The sequence below is a fragment of the Chaetomium tenue genome (genome assembly GCF_020726465.1).
Source record: "Chaetomium tenue strain MPI-SDFR-AT-0079 chromosome Unknown F5144scaffold_4, whole genome shotgun sequence".
Classification (NCBI taxonomy): domain Eukaryota; kingdom Fungi; phylum Ascomycota; class Sordariomycetes; order Sordariales; family Chaetomiaceae; genus Chaetomium; species Chaetomium tenue.
Window position 1 is genome coordinate 4,310,197 of NW_027117332.1, and position 14,651 is coordinate 4,324,847.

The following is a 14,651-nucleotide window of genomic DNA, read 5'->3' on the forward strand; positions in this document are numbered from 1 at the left end:
AACTACTTACGCCATCAAACATGGCTTATGTGCCCCAGTAGCTAGGTAGCCCCCTATGACTCAAATCAGCGGCTTGCCACCCCTTTTCCCTCTGAATTTGGATATCCGCCTCCCATACAGTTCCAGTCACCACACGCTGCTCCATCTACTATGACTATTATTCTACCTCCGTACATGACATAACTACATCAACTACTGCATCGTAGTTCCCGGTTCCATGTGGCCGAGGCACTGATCCGTCTCATTCCATCTCGTCTAATGCATGATTCCTCCATGCTCCCTCACTCCTCTCTCCGCACCACACCTCACTCACCAACCCCCCCACCCCGTTTCTCCCACCGCTGTAACCTGCTCTCAGGCACTATGCGTCGATGGGGACAACCCAACCTCACGCCCACCCCGCCCCGCCTCAATTCAACACCAATACATAACCGCGACGCTTGACCCATAGCTCGGACTCCTAGCCCGCAAAGTGAAAGCGCGCGGCCTCAAGCTCGCCCAGCCCATCGCGGGGCGCGACGTAGCGCCGGCGGTACGTGTTCGTAAAGTCCTGCAGTATCACGCGGATTTGCCGGACATTGGACGGCTGGCCGCTCTGCAGCCTCTCCTTAATCTTGGCGAGCAGACGGTCGGCTTCCGCAGAGGTAACAGTGCCTTGCGGCAGCATGCGTATTGTGCGGTCCACCCACTGGCCCGTTTCGTTGGGGAGTAGCTCGAACATGCCGAGAAGCACGCCGCTGCCGTCGGCAAAGCAGTCGCGCGGGAATGTGATCATCATGCCGGTGAGCGTTTGTTTGACGAGAGCCTCGCCTTGCGTAAGGAGGAGCTGCTTGACGAGCTGGCGCAGCTGCTGGCCGGCCGGGCCGAGGTCGCTGCCGGACGCCGCGGGATTCGTGCCGCCGTAGGTGAGAAGGTCTCTGATGTAGTGGAGTGCTGCCGAAACGGGTTCCTGCTTCTCTAGGGCCAGGGAGGAGATGGCAGCCTGGAAGATGGGGGTGAATAAGGGTGAAGGTATCAATTTAGCGGGATAGTAGAGGAGGGCGTCGATAAGAAGGCGGTAGAAGTCCTCGATGACGTCGGGGAGATCGGCCGCCGGCAGGGCGCTCATGATGCGGAGCACGCTTGTCGCCTGCGCTTCAAAGAACATGTAAATGTCCTCGGTGATGCCATCTTCCACGTGCTCCCTATCTTCAGAGAACTCGCGCAGGATGGCGCTCGTAGCCCAGAGGAAGCAGCCCTGCTTGGACTGGGCAAACCCTGCTGCCAGCTTGTTGGCAAGGAAAGGTAATAGCGGTTTGATAGCCGTCCGATACGAAATGACCATGAATCGCCAGGAGCGGCAGACCCGCTCACAAATGGGGACAAAGTCGCTGAAATTGTCGAGGATGGTCGATAGAATGGGGAAGACCTCCTGCCAATACTTGACCGCCGGGTTCTCCTCGTTGCTGGGGATGTATGGCACAACGTGCTGGACAAAGAAGGTGAGGAGGTTCACATGATCTAGAAAATGGAATTAGTATGAGTTTCAAGGCAATCTTTGGGTTGACATGGACCTACCAGCAAGGTCAAGCTTCGACTTGTTTTCGGTTGCCGAGTTAGCCTTGGTCATCAACCGCTGCACCAGGGGGTCGCAGTAGAGTTTGAGGAGCTTGTACAAGTCCTCGGTTTTCTGGACACTGAGCACATAAGCGACTCCTTCCGTGACCTCCTCCTTGCTCGAAACCGGCAGCTTGTCGAGGATTTGGTCGTAGAATGACTGCAGCTGGATAACCTGGGGGCTGAGGAGCTGCTTGCAGTCAACACAGAAGTACATGAAAGCCTGAGCTGCAGCGCGGAGGATCTCCTGCGAGTCGGTCTGGAAGCTCGCGACAATGTACGAGAATTGGGACTCGAGGAACTCGGGGTGTGCCGCAGTCCATTCGGTGTAACGGCCAAAAACCATGATGGCGGCGAACCGCAGCTTCTCGTTGCTGATGGGGATCTGGACCAGAAGTGGGAAGATCTGGGGCAGAACGCTGCTGTCGGTCGATTCCACCATCCGGCCCATCGCCCGCATGGCAAAGAGGGGAGCCTCAAGCGATTGCCAGTGGGGTACTGCCGTCTGTGTCGCCTGGCTACCATACTTCTCCTGCCACAGCTTGATGGCGTCGTGTACCTTGGTGAGGCAGGCCGCAACACCCATCACTTCGCAACTATCCTTGAGCGTGTCGCCCATGTGGTGGCGGAATTCGCGGAACTTTTCCTCCTGCTCCCTGTCCCCATCGAACAAGTCTAGTTCATTCGGATTGTCGGAGTGCGGGTACTCGAGCTGCTTGAGCATGATATCGACAAGTTGCGCGTAGACGTCGAGGAGCTGCACTCGGGCTTCCATGTAGTGATCCAACGTCAGGTACTGCTTCAACTCGTACCAGAACGAGAAGGTGTATTCTATAACATCCCGCTCCTTGTCCCGGGCGCAGCATTCGAGTAAGGATTCGACCAGGGGCCGGAAGGCCTGAGGCTGGCGAGCGATGATCAATACCCACGATTCGCCGGCATCAGCAAACACCTTGGTGATGGCCTTGAAGCCCTCGGAGTCCTCATCGTCCGCCAGGGCTTGGATGCGGGGTCGCAGCTGAAGCACCTTGGGCAGCAGAGCCTGGATTGTTTCCAAGTTGTCGTCGACATCCTTGGTCTCCCTGCAGATGATGCCTAGGCAGTCGGCCGCGGCCAATAGGGATTTGTCGTCCGTCACCCCGTGCAGGACGGCGTTCATCAGGGGCGAGTTGACGATCACGCTGACAGGCACCTCCCGAAGCCACGAGCTGATGCAGTCAAACAACTGGGGATTTGTCGCCGCGGCGGCTAGAGATACGTTAGCTTCGACCATACAACCGACCAACAATGAACTCACGGGAAGACTGCGCGTAGTTGACGAGCAGCTGCACAACCTGGTCGGCATTGTCCGCCAACAGCTCTGATGTCCTCTGCTCGAGGTCTTCTTCCTATCACGACCGAGTTAGACTGTGATCCTAGGCCGATCCGCGCAAATAGGATGTCGAGGTGGTAGAGGCGAGCCGCAACATATCGTTCCACATACAGACAAGGTGATCTTTCGGCCCTCCGTGACCTCTTCGGGAAGCACGCGCAGGAAGTCGAGGATGCAGGCGTGGCTGGCTACATCGTTCCCGAGCGCCGAGACAACGGTAGACAACACGTCCTTCCATGTCTGCATCTGGATGGCCAGAATCGCTAGGCAAACGCAGAGTTGGACTCGGACTGGTTTGGGACCGGGCGCATACTTCTTGAGCAGCAGCAAGATCTCGCCGCGCAGCGCAAGTAGGTCGGCCTCTGAGATCTGGGTCGCGAGGTCGTATGTGATCTGACAAAGGTCAGCTCGTCCCTGCACGGTTGGTGGGGGTTTGTAGTATCCGATGTACCTTGCCCTTTAGGGTCGTCGCGGCGAAGAGTTGCGCTTCCGCATCGGTCGAGTTCTTGAGAATGGATATCGTCGTAGTCCAAGCATCATTCTATGCGGCCGTCAATAACTTTCCCCGAAGCCCGGTAGCGAGTGATGGACTGACCGATTTCTGGAACCTTCCCAAGTAGTCGACTGCGACCTTCTTCTTCTCATTCTCTCCACTCCGCATGGTCAGCATCGCTGCCAACACGGTTTGAACCTCAAAGCCCTCTTGGGGCGTAGTGGACGCCATGGCGGTCGATGTGATATGGCGAGAAAATAATAAGGTGTTGGTTGTGAACACCGCCAAGCTATGGCAGCTAAGGTCGGTAGGTGGGCGCAGGCAAAATGCGTTTGCCGCACGACTGAAGTGCCCCTCCCTCCTGCTTATCTCCTCCACTGACTGTCGGAAAGACAAAACTCGGGAAAGCGTACGGGGAAGGAGGTGCTGGCGTGTCGCGGGGTCTCTGTCGTCTACTAATGACTGGTCGCAGTCGGGAGACAGGCGTGGGCTTGAAAGGAAGGTGGGATGACCTGGCGCAGTCGAGATTTCTGGTGATGGTTGGGAAGTCCCCTCCAACTCAAAGGAAAACGGGACGTCAGGCTTGCCTAAACATTGCAGTGGTGCCCCACCCGACCAGACGGAGCTGGCGAAGGTAAGGAGTGAATTTCATGAAAAAGGAGGGGCAGGTGCACGGGCCATGTAACTAGCGTTACTCTCGGGCACCGTTTCGCAACCGCAGAACAGTGGAAGCTCCGCCAGATTTCTGATTCCACGACACGCCAGGCGCGACCAGCATTGAGCAACGCACGCACCCAACACTCCAACCCCTTTCGCCCCCCAACATCATCAACCGCACACAATGACTGGAAGAGGTGGAGGCGGCGGTCGCCGTGTTCTGTTGCCCCCAATCAACTTTCTCTTCCGCTTGCTGCAGCAACGCACAACGGTCCAGATCTGGCTGTACGAGCAGCTGTCGATCCGCATCATTGGCACCATCCGTGTAAGTGGCTTGACCAACATTGGGACTTTCAGTTTCTGACGGGCTATTTAGGGATTTGATGAGTTCATGAATCTGGTCGTAAGTGCCATTACCGGAGCCAAGATGGACGATTAACCAGTCTAACCCGGTTCTCTAGATCGACGACGCGGTCGAGGTCAAGCAGATTTCTAAGACGAATGACACCGAGTCCAGGAGGCAATTGGGAGTACGTTTTCACCGGGCGGATGATGGGCGACAATGGCTAACGGGGAGTAGCAAATCCTACTGAAGGGCGACAACGTTTCCCTCATCCAGAGCGTGTCTGGGTGAGGCGGCGGCGGGACGCTGCTTGCGCGTGGCGGAAGCGTGACATGAATCGATTTCCACAGAACGTCAATCAACACGGCCAACACTACGAAACGGGATACCAGGGGGAAGCGGGACAGGCGCACGACAAAACCAGTGTGGGATTGATTAGTCTGTTACATTTGCCGGAGCAAGCGGGCCTTTAATCTCACCATTCCCGAGGACGAGGCCGTCAAGAGGTTGATCTAGGGGACCAACAGGTACTGCCCCCTCGGATGGAGATAGGAACTGCTCAGACAGGGCTAAGCCAAGAAGCAATACAGGGGACTCTTGCTGCCCAAGCGAACCCGCCTTTAGCCCGTGCCGGAAAAGAAAGTAATCATAAAAGCCCTTGCCGTGCCCAAGCCGCCTGATGGCGCCGTCGTCGGGGTGGGTGTCGAAAGCGACGCCTGGCATGAGGACGAGATCCAGCAGGGTGTTGTCCGAGTGCGGGGCATCGGGCCCGCCGAATACCCGTTGCCTCTCTGCGACAGTGTCCGGGTCGATGCTCGGAATGCCCCATTTGTCCGGCTGCAAAGACTCGTAGTCGGCCAGGTCGCGCAGTCGGACCATGTCCATCACCCGCGGCGGCAGGCCCGGGCCCGGGACCGGGTTCTTGTGGAGGTAGGGGATAAAAACCTCCTTGCCCGCCGTGAGCGCGTCCCGAACGATGACATCTGTCTGGATCTCGCCGGTGGGCATGGAAAGAAACACGCTGACTCGCTTAGCTTGGGCATAAGCGCTGAGAGTTTTGAGCGTGCTGTAGACCGTCGAGCCTGCGATGCTTAGCCCCGGATCAAGGTGTGCCTGCGGGGATCCGTACTCTGCGACACGATTGACTCCTGGGGTACGGTTTTGAGTTTTTGTTTCATGACAGCTCTGAGGTGCCGTTTGGCCACGTTGAGAGCCGCCATGGTGTCCTCTTCCCCGGAGACATCAGACATGGGTGCTGAGGTGACGTGTGTCTGTTGCAGCCCGATTTTGAGGTATGGCGATGTGGGTTGAGTGAGTGACTTGTTTGCTGGGTTGGATGGGACCTTGCATGGAATTGCGGCAAGTGGATGCGCCGAGAGAAATGCTACGCTTTGTGCCGTTCGAGGAATGTTGTGTGTGCGTGCATGTGTCCCACAAGTACACACCACATGTCGTCAGGCTGCATCTTTCCCGGCAAGCATCAGCATTGGGGATTTTATCTCGTGTGTTTATCTTATCGGTAGTTATAAGATCACCCATCCTGCGACGAGTTCCCACCATTCCATCTCCATCCTCTCTAATATCTAAACTGAGACACAATTCCGGCCTTGATTTGCAGTACTTCAATGCCAAGTGCGCCACTTCTGGGGCGACGTGGAATTCTGTGGGGGGTCCGGTTTGGCTTGGTTGCTTCTTGCTGAGAGTCGGTGACTTCCATTTCCTCTCTATGTTAATCCAGCTCCAACTTCATCGATTTCTCGAGCTGAAAGTGCCGCGATGTTCAATTAAGCTAGGGCACCATCCACTATCTATTCTCAGGAAAGGCCTAGTCGAGACCCAACCAATGCAATTCCCATCTCTCTTGCCTAGGTAGCTTGATAGTTGCTACCTCAGATGCTCCTCCGCTGAGCACCTTCCTGGAACTTCCCCAAGACTTCGTGTTACCCCCCACGCGCTAGCTTTGGGCTTTCTTTCCCGCACCGTCCCGAGATATCCGGGAAAAGCAAGCCACTCATGACTCTCCGCGGTGGGAGAGGCACTCCATCGGACAAACAGCTCGAATCAGACCGGGGAATTCCACTACAATCCTTGGTTTCGGGACCCGCACTCGGAACGGGCCCCACGCCTCAGCTTGCCCCGGACTTTTCTGCCCCTCCTTCACCCCACACCGACGACAGCACGACGGCGTCGCTCCCACCACACCCCGAGCCCAAACTGAGACGACGTACCGACGACCCCCATGGCCGCGGACTCGAGTCGACTGTGCCAGCGGCTGACCAGACCGAGACCAACAGCCCCAGCGACCCGGCACCCGAATCCATGGCCAAGGACCTCCCGCCGTTGTACTCGGCCGCCGGCCATAGCAGTCCCTCCTACGGCTCCATAACGTCGCGGACCTCGAACGACAGCCACGATGAGGGGACCACCGCCCCGTTGGTGCGGTCTCGAAAACCATCGGATGCGAGCCGAAACTCATTGGGAGGGTTCGGGGTGCGACGGCGCCGTGATGGCTCCCAGCCCAGGTCACCGACCTCGAGGAGGGCGCCCAGGCAGTCGGAGGAGCTCGGTGGATCTACTACTATTGGGGGCCTCGAGGGCCGCTTCGGCACCACGGAGACACCGCTGCTGAACGACCCGGCTAAGCAGTTGGAAGGAGAAGAGGAGGAAGACGATGAACGGTCCTTCGTGTCCGACTCGGGCGCTGACGACGACGAAGATCCGCCAGATAACTCACCCTACGCGCAGGTCCGGGCTTCCGTCTCCTCCACCGACAACACGAGCCTGTCGATAAACACGCCCCGGATGTGGGCTCTATCTATCCTTTTCTCCGTTCTTGGTTCCTCGACGAATTTGTTTTTCGCTTTAAGATATCCCAGTGTCGCAATTACACCCGTTATAGCATTGTTAATGGTACACCCTCTTGGTCTCTTGTGGGACTATTTCTTGAAACGATCCGACGATCCTCCGGAAGAATATGTCGATGGGTTCCGGAGCAGCAACCTCCCGGTAGCCAGCTCTGACCCTCACTCACGATTCACCCCCCTTGAGGGCAGGGGCAGGCTTGATCGGATCCGGTTATGGCTGGCACAGGGCCGGTGGAATGAGAAAGAGCACAGTTGCGTTTATGTCAGCAGCAATGTGTCGTTTGGTTTTGCCTTTGCGACCGACGTCATCGTCGAGCAAACACAGTTCTACAAGCAGGAGGCTAGTGTCGTATACCAGCTCCTGCTGACAATATCTACCCAGATACTGGGATACACCTTTGCCGGCCTGACACGGCGCTTTTTGGTCCGCCCGAGCGGCATGATATGGCCGGGCACCCTCATGTCGGCAGCCATGTTCACCACCCTCCACAAGGAGGAGAACAAGGAGGCCAATGGCTGGAAGATCAGCAGGTGGAAGTTCTTCTACGCCGTCTGGCTGGGCGCTTTTCTCTTTTACTTTTTGCCGGGGCTGCTGATGCCGGCGCTGAGTTACTTCAACGTGATCACCTGGTTCGCTCCTGACAATGTCGTCCTCGCCAATCTGTTCGGCGTTGTCTCGGGATTGGGGCTGTTCCCGTTGACCTTTGACTGGGCGCAGGTCGCCTACATCGGTTCGCCGCTGCTCACCCCGTTTTGGGCAGCCATGAATGTGGTTGGCGGGCTGGTGGTGGTGATGTGGATCGTCGCGCCCATCGCGTACTACAGCAACTGGCTGTACTCGTCGTATATGCCGATCCTGTCGGCGGCCGTGTTTGACAACACCGGGAACGTGTACGACGTGAGCAAGGTGTTGACCAAGGACTTCATGTTCGACCGAGAGACCTACTCCAAGTACAGCCGCGTGTTCCTCCCCATCACGTATGTGCTGAGCTATGGCGTGCAGTTCGCGGGGCTGGCGGCGCTTTTGACGCACACGGTTTGTTGGCATGGGAAGGACATATGGACGCAGTGGAAGCGGTCGCTGGAGGAGACGTCCGCGGAGCAGAAGGGCACATATCAACCGGTGTCCGAGCCGAGTGAGAGATCACCCAGGTCGTCTAATGGCCGAGACCGGAGAGCAAACAGGTCCTCGATGAGCATCGACAACATAATGAGTCGCGAGGATGTCCACAATCGCTTGATGAAGAGATACAAGGATGCCCCTATGATGTGGTATCTTATGACTTTCGTCTCGATGACGGCGATCGGCATTTTTGTCGTCGAGTAGTGAGTTTTCCCATTGAAGTCGGGATGTGCGGTTTGACCAGTTGCTAACCGCCCAGCTACCCGATTCACCTCCCCTGGTATGGCCTCCTCCTCGCGCTCGCCATCTGCACCATCCTCTTCATCCCCATCGGCATAATCATGGCCGTTACCAACCAACACTCCTCCATCTACCTAATCTGCCAGCTCATCGCCGGCATCCTCTTCCCCGGCCGCCCCGTCGCCAACATGGTCTTCGTCACCTACGGCTACATCTCCTCCGCGCAGGGCATCAAGTTCGCCGCCGACCTCAAACTCGGCCACTACATGAAGATCCCCCCGCGCATCCTTTTCACCGTCCAGATCATCGCCACCGTCATCTCCTCCATCACCCAAATCGCCGTCCTCAACTGGATGTTCGTCCACGTCCCGGGGCTCTGCACCCCACAAGCCATCAACGGCTTCACCTGCCCCATCGCCCGCGTGCACTTCAACGGCTCCATCCTCTGGGGCGTCGTCGGCCCCGCCGAGTTCTTCGGCCCCTCCGCCACCTACCGCCCCTTAATCTGGGCCTTTGCCGTCGGCGCCATCCTGCCCCTCCCCCTCTGGCTGTACGCCCGCCACCGGCCCCGCTCCCTCGTCCGCAAGATCAACCTGCCCGTCCTCTTCGGCTCCCTCGGCTGGATCCCCCCCGCCACGGGGCTCAACTTCTCCGTCTGGGCCCTGGTTTGCTACCTCTTCAATTACCTCGTCAAGCGCCGCGCGCCCGCCTGGTGGGCTAAGTATACCATGACGATGAGCGCCGCGCTGGACTCGGGCCTGGCGTTTGGGATTGTGGTCGTGTTTTTTGGGTTTGTGTATCCTGGTGTGGTGCGCGGGTTTAGCTGGTGGGGGACCGAGGTGTATAAGAGGGGGTGTGACTGGCGGGCGTGTGCGTGGCGGAGTGTGCCGGATGGGGGGAGGTTTGGGCCGGAGGTTTGGTAAGGGTAGGGTGGTAGGGTGGTAGGTGGTAGGGGGGTGGGCTGGTTGGAAGGAAGGGAGGGAGGGGGTGGTATGTGTAGTGCGTTGTTTGTGTTATTACGGTTACGATGTGTATGTGACGGGGGAGAGGGTGGTTGGTTACTTGGGTGTTCGAAGAAAAAGGAAGGAAAGGGGAGGAGGGGTGGCGCTGGCTTTAATGACTGGTAATGCTGCTGGACCGAGTTTGGGGCGGGAGTGCATTGCATTGCATTGTATGGCGTTGGGGATGGGTAAAAACCAGGTCATTTATTCGGTAGTCAAGGCATAGCAGAGTATCTAGGTGTCTGGATTATGGGGTTCAGTTAGCTGAGGAGGAAACCATGCCACCGTTCATGAGACGGAAGCAATGTGCTGAACGGTGTTTGTGATGCTGGGGTATTGTGTCGGAGTCGACGTTTCCTTGTTACCAAGGTACCCCTTTTCGTAATGAGATGAGATGTAACTACAGAGTAAAGGAGTTCCATGTGAGTCCCGCCCGTTCTCCTTTTCCGCGTACAGGGGAATAGGGCCTGGCCGGTGGGGAGGCTAGTTTAGCAGACTTCCACCTCCCCTGCGAAGAATACGCGGAAAGCTAGCTCAAGACGAACGGGCCACCATTAACTAACCGAAGTGAATATCATTTACCAGACAGTCCACGAGTGCGAGATGCGAGATGAGACTCGAAGTGGTGACAGCAAGTAAATGTCAGAATTGTCCGCTTATGCACAGCTTATGATACCTTAAACCCTACCCCCAGAATTGATACAACAAAGAGAATCAGCCAGGGCGCCCCGCCGCAATGAGTGTAGTGTGGTGTACTGTGTAATAGTTGTGTGAGAGATGTCATCACATCACATCCTCCCCCGTCACCTCCCCATCCCCTCCTTCCCCACCACCGATTTCAGCACCTCAAGATGCTCCTCGGTAACCCGTATCGCTTCCTTCAGCTCCCGCTCATCCATCCTCTCCTCCCTCAGTTTCTCCTCCACCGTCCTGGGATCGACGCTCCGCTTCCTCAGCGGCGGGTCGGCGCCCAGCCTCTCCAAACCGGCCCGCTCCTCGATCCACTCCCACAGATCGCTCTCCTCTTTCCTCCACATTTCCTCGTACGCCGCCAGCCTTTGTGGCGCGTTGGCATACGCCGGATCGTGGGAATACCGTGGCGCACCCTGGCGGGTGCCGAACCCGAACCAGGACGCAACCAGCAGCCCCACGAGTAAGCCGTAGACAACATTGCCGGTGAGGATAGGCCGGATGGTGTCCACGACGGGGCTGAGAATAGGTCGTGCGGGTTCGAAGAGCCCCCAGCTCTGCTTGGTCAAGGCCTTCGCGGCGCCCTCGGCATCGCTGGCGGGGTTTGAGGTGAGCGCAGATTTGCCCTTGCGGCCGCGTTTCTTGCCGCGGGTGGCCGCACCGTTCATTGTGCTGGACCGTGCGCGGGACGAAACGGCGGCCTTGAGGCCGGCGAAGAGATCTTTGCAGAATTGGGATTGGCCGTCGTTTGCACCGCGCTCAATGGCACCTAGAGAGTCGGTCAGTTAGTAGCGGACAATGTGGATTGGGAAGGAAGGACATACCCTTCAGCCAGCTCTTGCCGGACCATTCTATGACGTTGTTGATCTGGATGCGGGTGCCATTGTTTTCCGCCCATGTAAGGCAATACTTGGTCTTGACGACAAAGATGTTGCCGCTGGGAACGTCGGGGTTTTGTGTACTGACGAGGACGTTGACCGCCTTCTCGAGGTCTATGTTCTCGAGCTGCTCCGTGACGACGCACTTTGTCTGCTTCGGCCCTATCGAAGCATTTAGCGGCTTGATGTACGTGTAATTGCGCGTTCTGATCTCGTCTGTCAGACCACGCTTGTCCTCCATCTGAAGGTCAGTGCACTTTTGGTCCGTGGTGAGCCACCGGCCCATCCAGGTTGCCGAGGCGGGGCCGAACAACATGGTGTACACTTTGCCGAGCGGAGCGGGGATAACGTCGTCGCCCAACACCTTCTCGTAATGCGTCGGCCCATCTCCACAGTCGGTGGGTGCGTGTGTCGCCGGGCCAGGAAAGTCGGTACCGCCCGCTGGTGAACCGTCCTCCTGCTTCTCGGCAGGTGCCGCACCACCGGAGACCTTACGCGGCACAGCTTTTTCGGTGAATTCCGAAACGGGGCCATCAGACACAAGCCCGCCCGCCTGGCTGTCCTCTTCATCCTCGTCCTCGTCGTAGACGTCCTCTCCATCCTCGCTCTCCTCCTCGGACCCTGAAATGCTCTGTGTACCCGTCACAGATACCGCCTCCGCGTCGAGCTTTTCTGTCCGGTCGCCGCCCGGCTCTTCCAGACGGACACCATTGAGTGAGCTCTGGAGCTGGGGGTGACCAAGCTTCCAAATTTTGATAATAAGGTCGTAAGTGGTATCACGGCTGGCGAACGAAGCAAAGACATGCTTCGCATGCAGCGTAGAAATCTCGAGGCCGTTCTTGAACACCAGAGCCGTGCTGCGTTTCTCGACCGCGACGATCTCGTCGAAGCTCATCACGAGGGTCGTGACCCAACCGAGGATGTTGCTGCTGAAGCAGAGATGGCCTTCGGATATATACAGGCGGCCATGTGCGAGAATCTCGCGTTGCAGGGCGCAGCTGTAATCCTCAATTAGGTAGTCATCGTCGGGGACACTCTTGAATAGCACGTGGAAATCGCGATTTCTCTTCTTGTTCGCAACGGCGAATCCGGTAAGCTTCGGGGCGCCGATGTTTGGGTTAACCAGCGAGGAGTTGGCGGCCGCAATGGCAGCGCCGATAGTGCTAGTGGCTGCGGTCCCATGGGTGGCAATGCTACTACCGCGGTTCCTACGATGGCCAATAGCGCTGCGTATGCTACCGCTGCGGTGAATGCCCGTCTTGTCCTCATAAACACTGCCGGCTGGGGTCGTCCGCTCGCCGCCTGCTGATTCCTGGACGGACCGCGGCCGAGAGGCATTCGGGTCTTCTGGGAGGTCAATGCCGGCGATATGCGGTTCCGCTGGGGCGGATTCGGATCTCGATCGGGGTTCGATGTCGGAGAAGCGCGCAATGACAGGACTCGGAGCTGCGCTCGGGGCCTCGGCGATGCCCAACTGGCTGAGACTGAGGTCGCCCATGCCAAGTGTTTTAACGGCTGGTTCCTTGGGCTCCGTAGATGGTCGTTGCGAAGCCACGGATTCAACCTCGACGGCGTCCAGCTCCCGGTCGGCCGGCTGCTCTTTTACTGGTGTCCCTTTACTTTTGGGGGGCCCCTGGGCAAGGGCGGGTATTGTGGTGGTGAGTGAGTTGGCGGTGTTCTGGACCGCCGAGAACATAGAAGAGAAAAAGGTGGCAGCAGGGTTGCCAGGCGACGCCGGGCCGTTCTCGGGCGTCGGCGTCAGTGGTGGAGCGGCCACGTTAGAGAGCTTGCTTGGGCCAGCATTGGAGCCTGCCCTCCGTCTCTGGGTGATCATGCTCTGCGCCAGAACCGCATCGGCGGGGCGACGAGGACCGGTAGCCGAGGCAAGACCTGGTTGGGTATCGGTCGGTGTCGGTGGCGTGTTCACAATGACGGGCGCAGCTGGTTCTCCAGGTGGGGTCCGGGGTGGTACCCTCAACGGTTCGAGCTTTTGGCCCCGCGAAAAGCGTCGGCTGCGGTCGACGGAGGTCTCAGGCTCGGCTTGATGAAGGTCGAGCACTGGTGCGTCTTTCGATTTCTCTTCAGAAGCTAGGCTCTTTTCGTCGCTCGAGGCCTTCTTCGGCCTAAATACGTCTCTTAATCGACTAGAGGATCGTTTTGGACGGAGTTCGGGAGGTCCAAGTGTGGTCCGGCTCCGGTCGAGAGATGGGGCCGACTCGAGACTGTCGGAGCTATCCTGGGGTAAAATAGGCGACCGCGTGGACTTTTGGGAGTTCGTGTCGGAAGCGAGCGGCCGTGAATCGTGCGAAACTTGTATTAAGGGCGAGGAAGCCGTCGTCAAGTGGTCGATTGGTGACGAATTGGTAGAGGTAGCGGTGGGCCTGTTGGTGCTAGCGAGCGGGAGTGATGTCAGTTGCTGCGACAAGGCAGGGCCAGCCCCGTAGAAGATACAAAGAAAAACGCTATGATGAGACGACGAATCCGGGAACCCGGGAATTTGGGAATTTAAATGGAACAGGAACAGTGGGAAGAATAATAAGACGGGATGAGGCTGATGCGAGGGCCAACATCCAGCGGCAGAAACGTCTGCTGGGGGAGGCGCAGGCGATGTTCATGGCCCCCGGGTGGGACCAAAGCTCTCCGAGCTGCTACTAGTGAATACGTGCATACGGCTCACGCACACATGGGCATTTCGTGGAGGCTGTTTGTACGTGTTCTCAAGTATTGTACGAGCAATACGCGTACTCCGCATCCACTGCCAAGAGCAGCCGGACAGGGTTGGCGAATTGGCACATTGATGAAGGGCGAAAGAAGGAAAGAGGGAAAGAAAGGGACAGATAACTCACGATTCCCGGTCCAAGTCATCAATAGCTGGGTCGGTGTTGTTGCTCTTTAGGCTGCCGTTGAGAGAGTTGGTGTCGCTGCCAAAAGTGCTGCGACTGGCGATGCCGCTTCGCTGCGATACAACGTCATCGCTAATGCTTGCCGTTTCGGCCGTCGACGAGCTCTTGTTGCGCCGCCGTTTTGCTGCGATGGACTTGGGCAGCAGCTTTCCGATCCCGTTGGACTGGCTGGTCGGGGTCTCCATTGTGGCGGCGGTGCGGCGTCCAAATGACCCCTGCGTTGAGTCCGAGATGCAGGCTGCCAGTGTGAGACAGCGGGTCATACACAATAATACCTGGCTGTCATGACGCCGAGACCGGCGGCAATTGGTGTGATCGGGGAATTCGTGGTGTAGCAGTGGGTCAGTTGTCGGATATTGAGAGTTGAGGTGAAAGAGTCGAAATGTACGAGAAAAGAAGGGGCTTAAAACTCAATGCTACGATGATGGCAGGATGGCTGGGGGCGAGCTTGTGAGCCCCTCAAATGTGTTTGAAGTTGGTGTGTTCCACCA

The 14,651-nt window shown here is 57.6% G+C and overlaps 5 protein-coding genes across 5 annotated transcripts; 2 read left to right on the forward strand and 3 right to left on the reverse strand.

Annotated features, from left to right (window-relative positions):
* Window positions 1-460: 460 nt before the first annotated feature.
* F5144DRAFT_488992 (armadillo-type protein) lies at window positions 461-3,692 on the reverse strand (the record flags this gene model as incomplete). The annotated part of the gene is made up of 6 exons (XM_066785699.1): window positions 461-1,500; window positions 1,558-2,844; window positions 2,894-2,984; window positions 3,080-3,361; window positions 3,420-3,509; window positions 3,564-3,692. 6 exons carry the CDS (start codon window positions 3,690-3,692, stop codon window positions 461-463), a joined length of 2,919 nt encoding a protein of 972 aa, XP_066643813.1.
* A 509-nt stretch (window positions 3,693-4,201) lies between these two features.
* Window positions 4,202-4,824, forward strand: F5144DRAFT_259120 (uncharacterized protein). The gene is made up of 4 exons (XM_066783520.1): window positions 4,202-4,443; window positions 4,495-4,521; window positions 4,580-4,648; window positions 4,699-4,824. The coding sequence occupies exons 1-4, from the start codon at window positions 4,303-4,305 to the stop codon at window positions 4,750-4,752; spliced, it is 291 nt and encodes a 96-aa protein (XP_066643814.1). The 5' UTR covers window positions 4,202-4,302; the 3' UTR covers window positions 4,753-4,824.
* Window positions 4,825-4,896: 72 nt separating this feature from the next.
* On the reverse strand, window positions 4,897-5,911 carry F5144DRAFT_593384 (uncharacterized protein; the record flags this gene model as incomplete). The annotated part of the gene is made up of 3 exons (XM_066790457.1): window positions 4,897-5,543; window positions 5,805-5,850; window positions 5,897-5,911. The coding sequence occupies 3 exons, from the start codon at window positions 5,909-5,911 to the stop codon at window positions 4,897-4,899; spliced, it is 708 nt and encodes a 235-aa protein (XP_066643815.1).
* Window positions 5,912-6,248: 337 nt separating this feature from the next.
* On the forward strand, window positions 6,249-9,646 carry F5144DRAFT_259123 (OPT oligopeptide transporter protein-domain-containing protein). The gene is made up of 2 exons (XM_066783521.1): window positions 6,249-8,651; window positions 8,708-9,646. Exons 1-2 carry the CDS (start codon window positions 6,475-6,477, stop codon window positions 9,609-9,611), a joined length of 3,081 nt encoding a protein of 1,026 aa, XP_066643816.1. The 5' UTR covers window positions 6,249-6,474; the 3' UTR covers window positions 9,612-9,646.
* Window positions 9,647-10,492: 846 nt separating this feature from the next.
* F5144DRAFT_491476 (uncharacterized protein) lies at window positions 10,493-14,345 on the reverse strand (the record flags this gene model as incomplete). Its single annotated transcript, XM_066785865.1, has 3 exons — window positions 10,493-11,148; window positions 11,204-13,647; window positions 14,104-14,345. The coding sequence occupies 3 exons, from the start codon at window positions 14,343-14,345 to the stop codon at window positions 10,493-10,495; spliced, it is 3,342 nt and encodes a 1,113-aa protein (XP_066643817.1).
* Window positions 14,346-14,651: the final 306 nt, after the last annotated feature.

Coding starts and splice junctions, on each gene's coding strand:
- F5144DRAFT_259123 (XM_066783521.1), top strand. CDS start 6,475: ATGACTCTCCGCGGTGGGAGAGGCACTCCATCGGACAAACAGCTCGAA. Junction 8,652..8,707: donor GGCATTTTTGTCGTCGAGTA/GTGAGTTTTCCC, acceptor CTAACCGCCCAG/CTACCCGATTCACCTCCCCT.
- F5144DRAFT_259120 (XM_066783520.1), top strand. CDS start 4,303: ATGACTGGAAGAGGTGGAGGCGGCGGTCGCCGTGTTCTGTTGCCCCCA. Junction 4,522..4,579: donor ATGAGTTCATGAATCTGGTC/GTAAGTGCCATT, acceptor CCGGTTCTCTAG/ATCGACGACGCGGTCGAGGT. Junction 4,649..4,698: donor AGTCCAGGAGGCAATTGGGA/GTACGTTTTCAC, acceptor AACGGGGAGTAG/CAAATCCTACTGAAGGGCGA.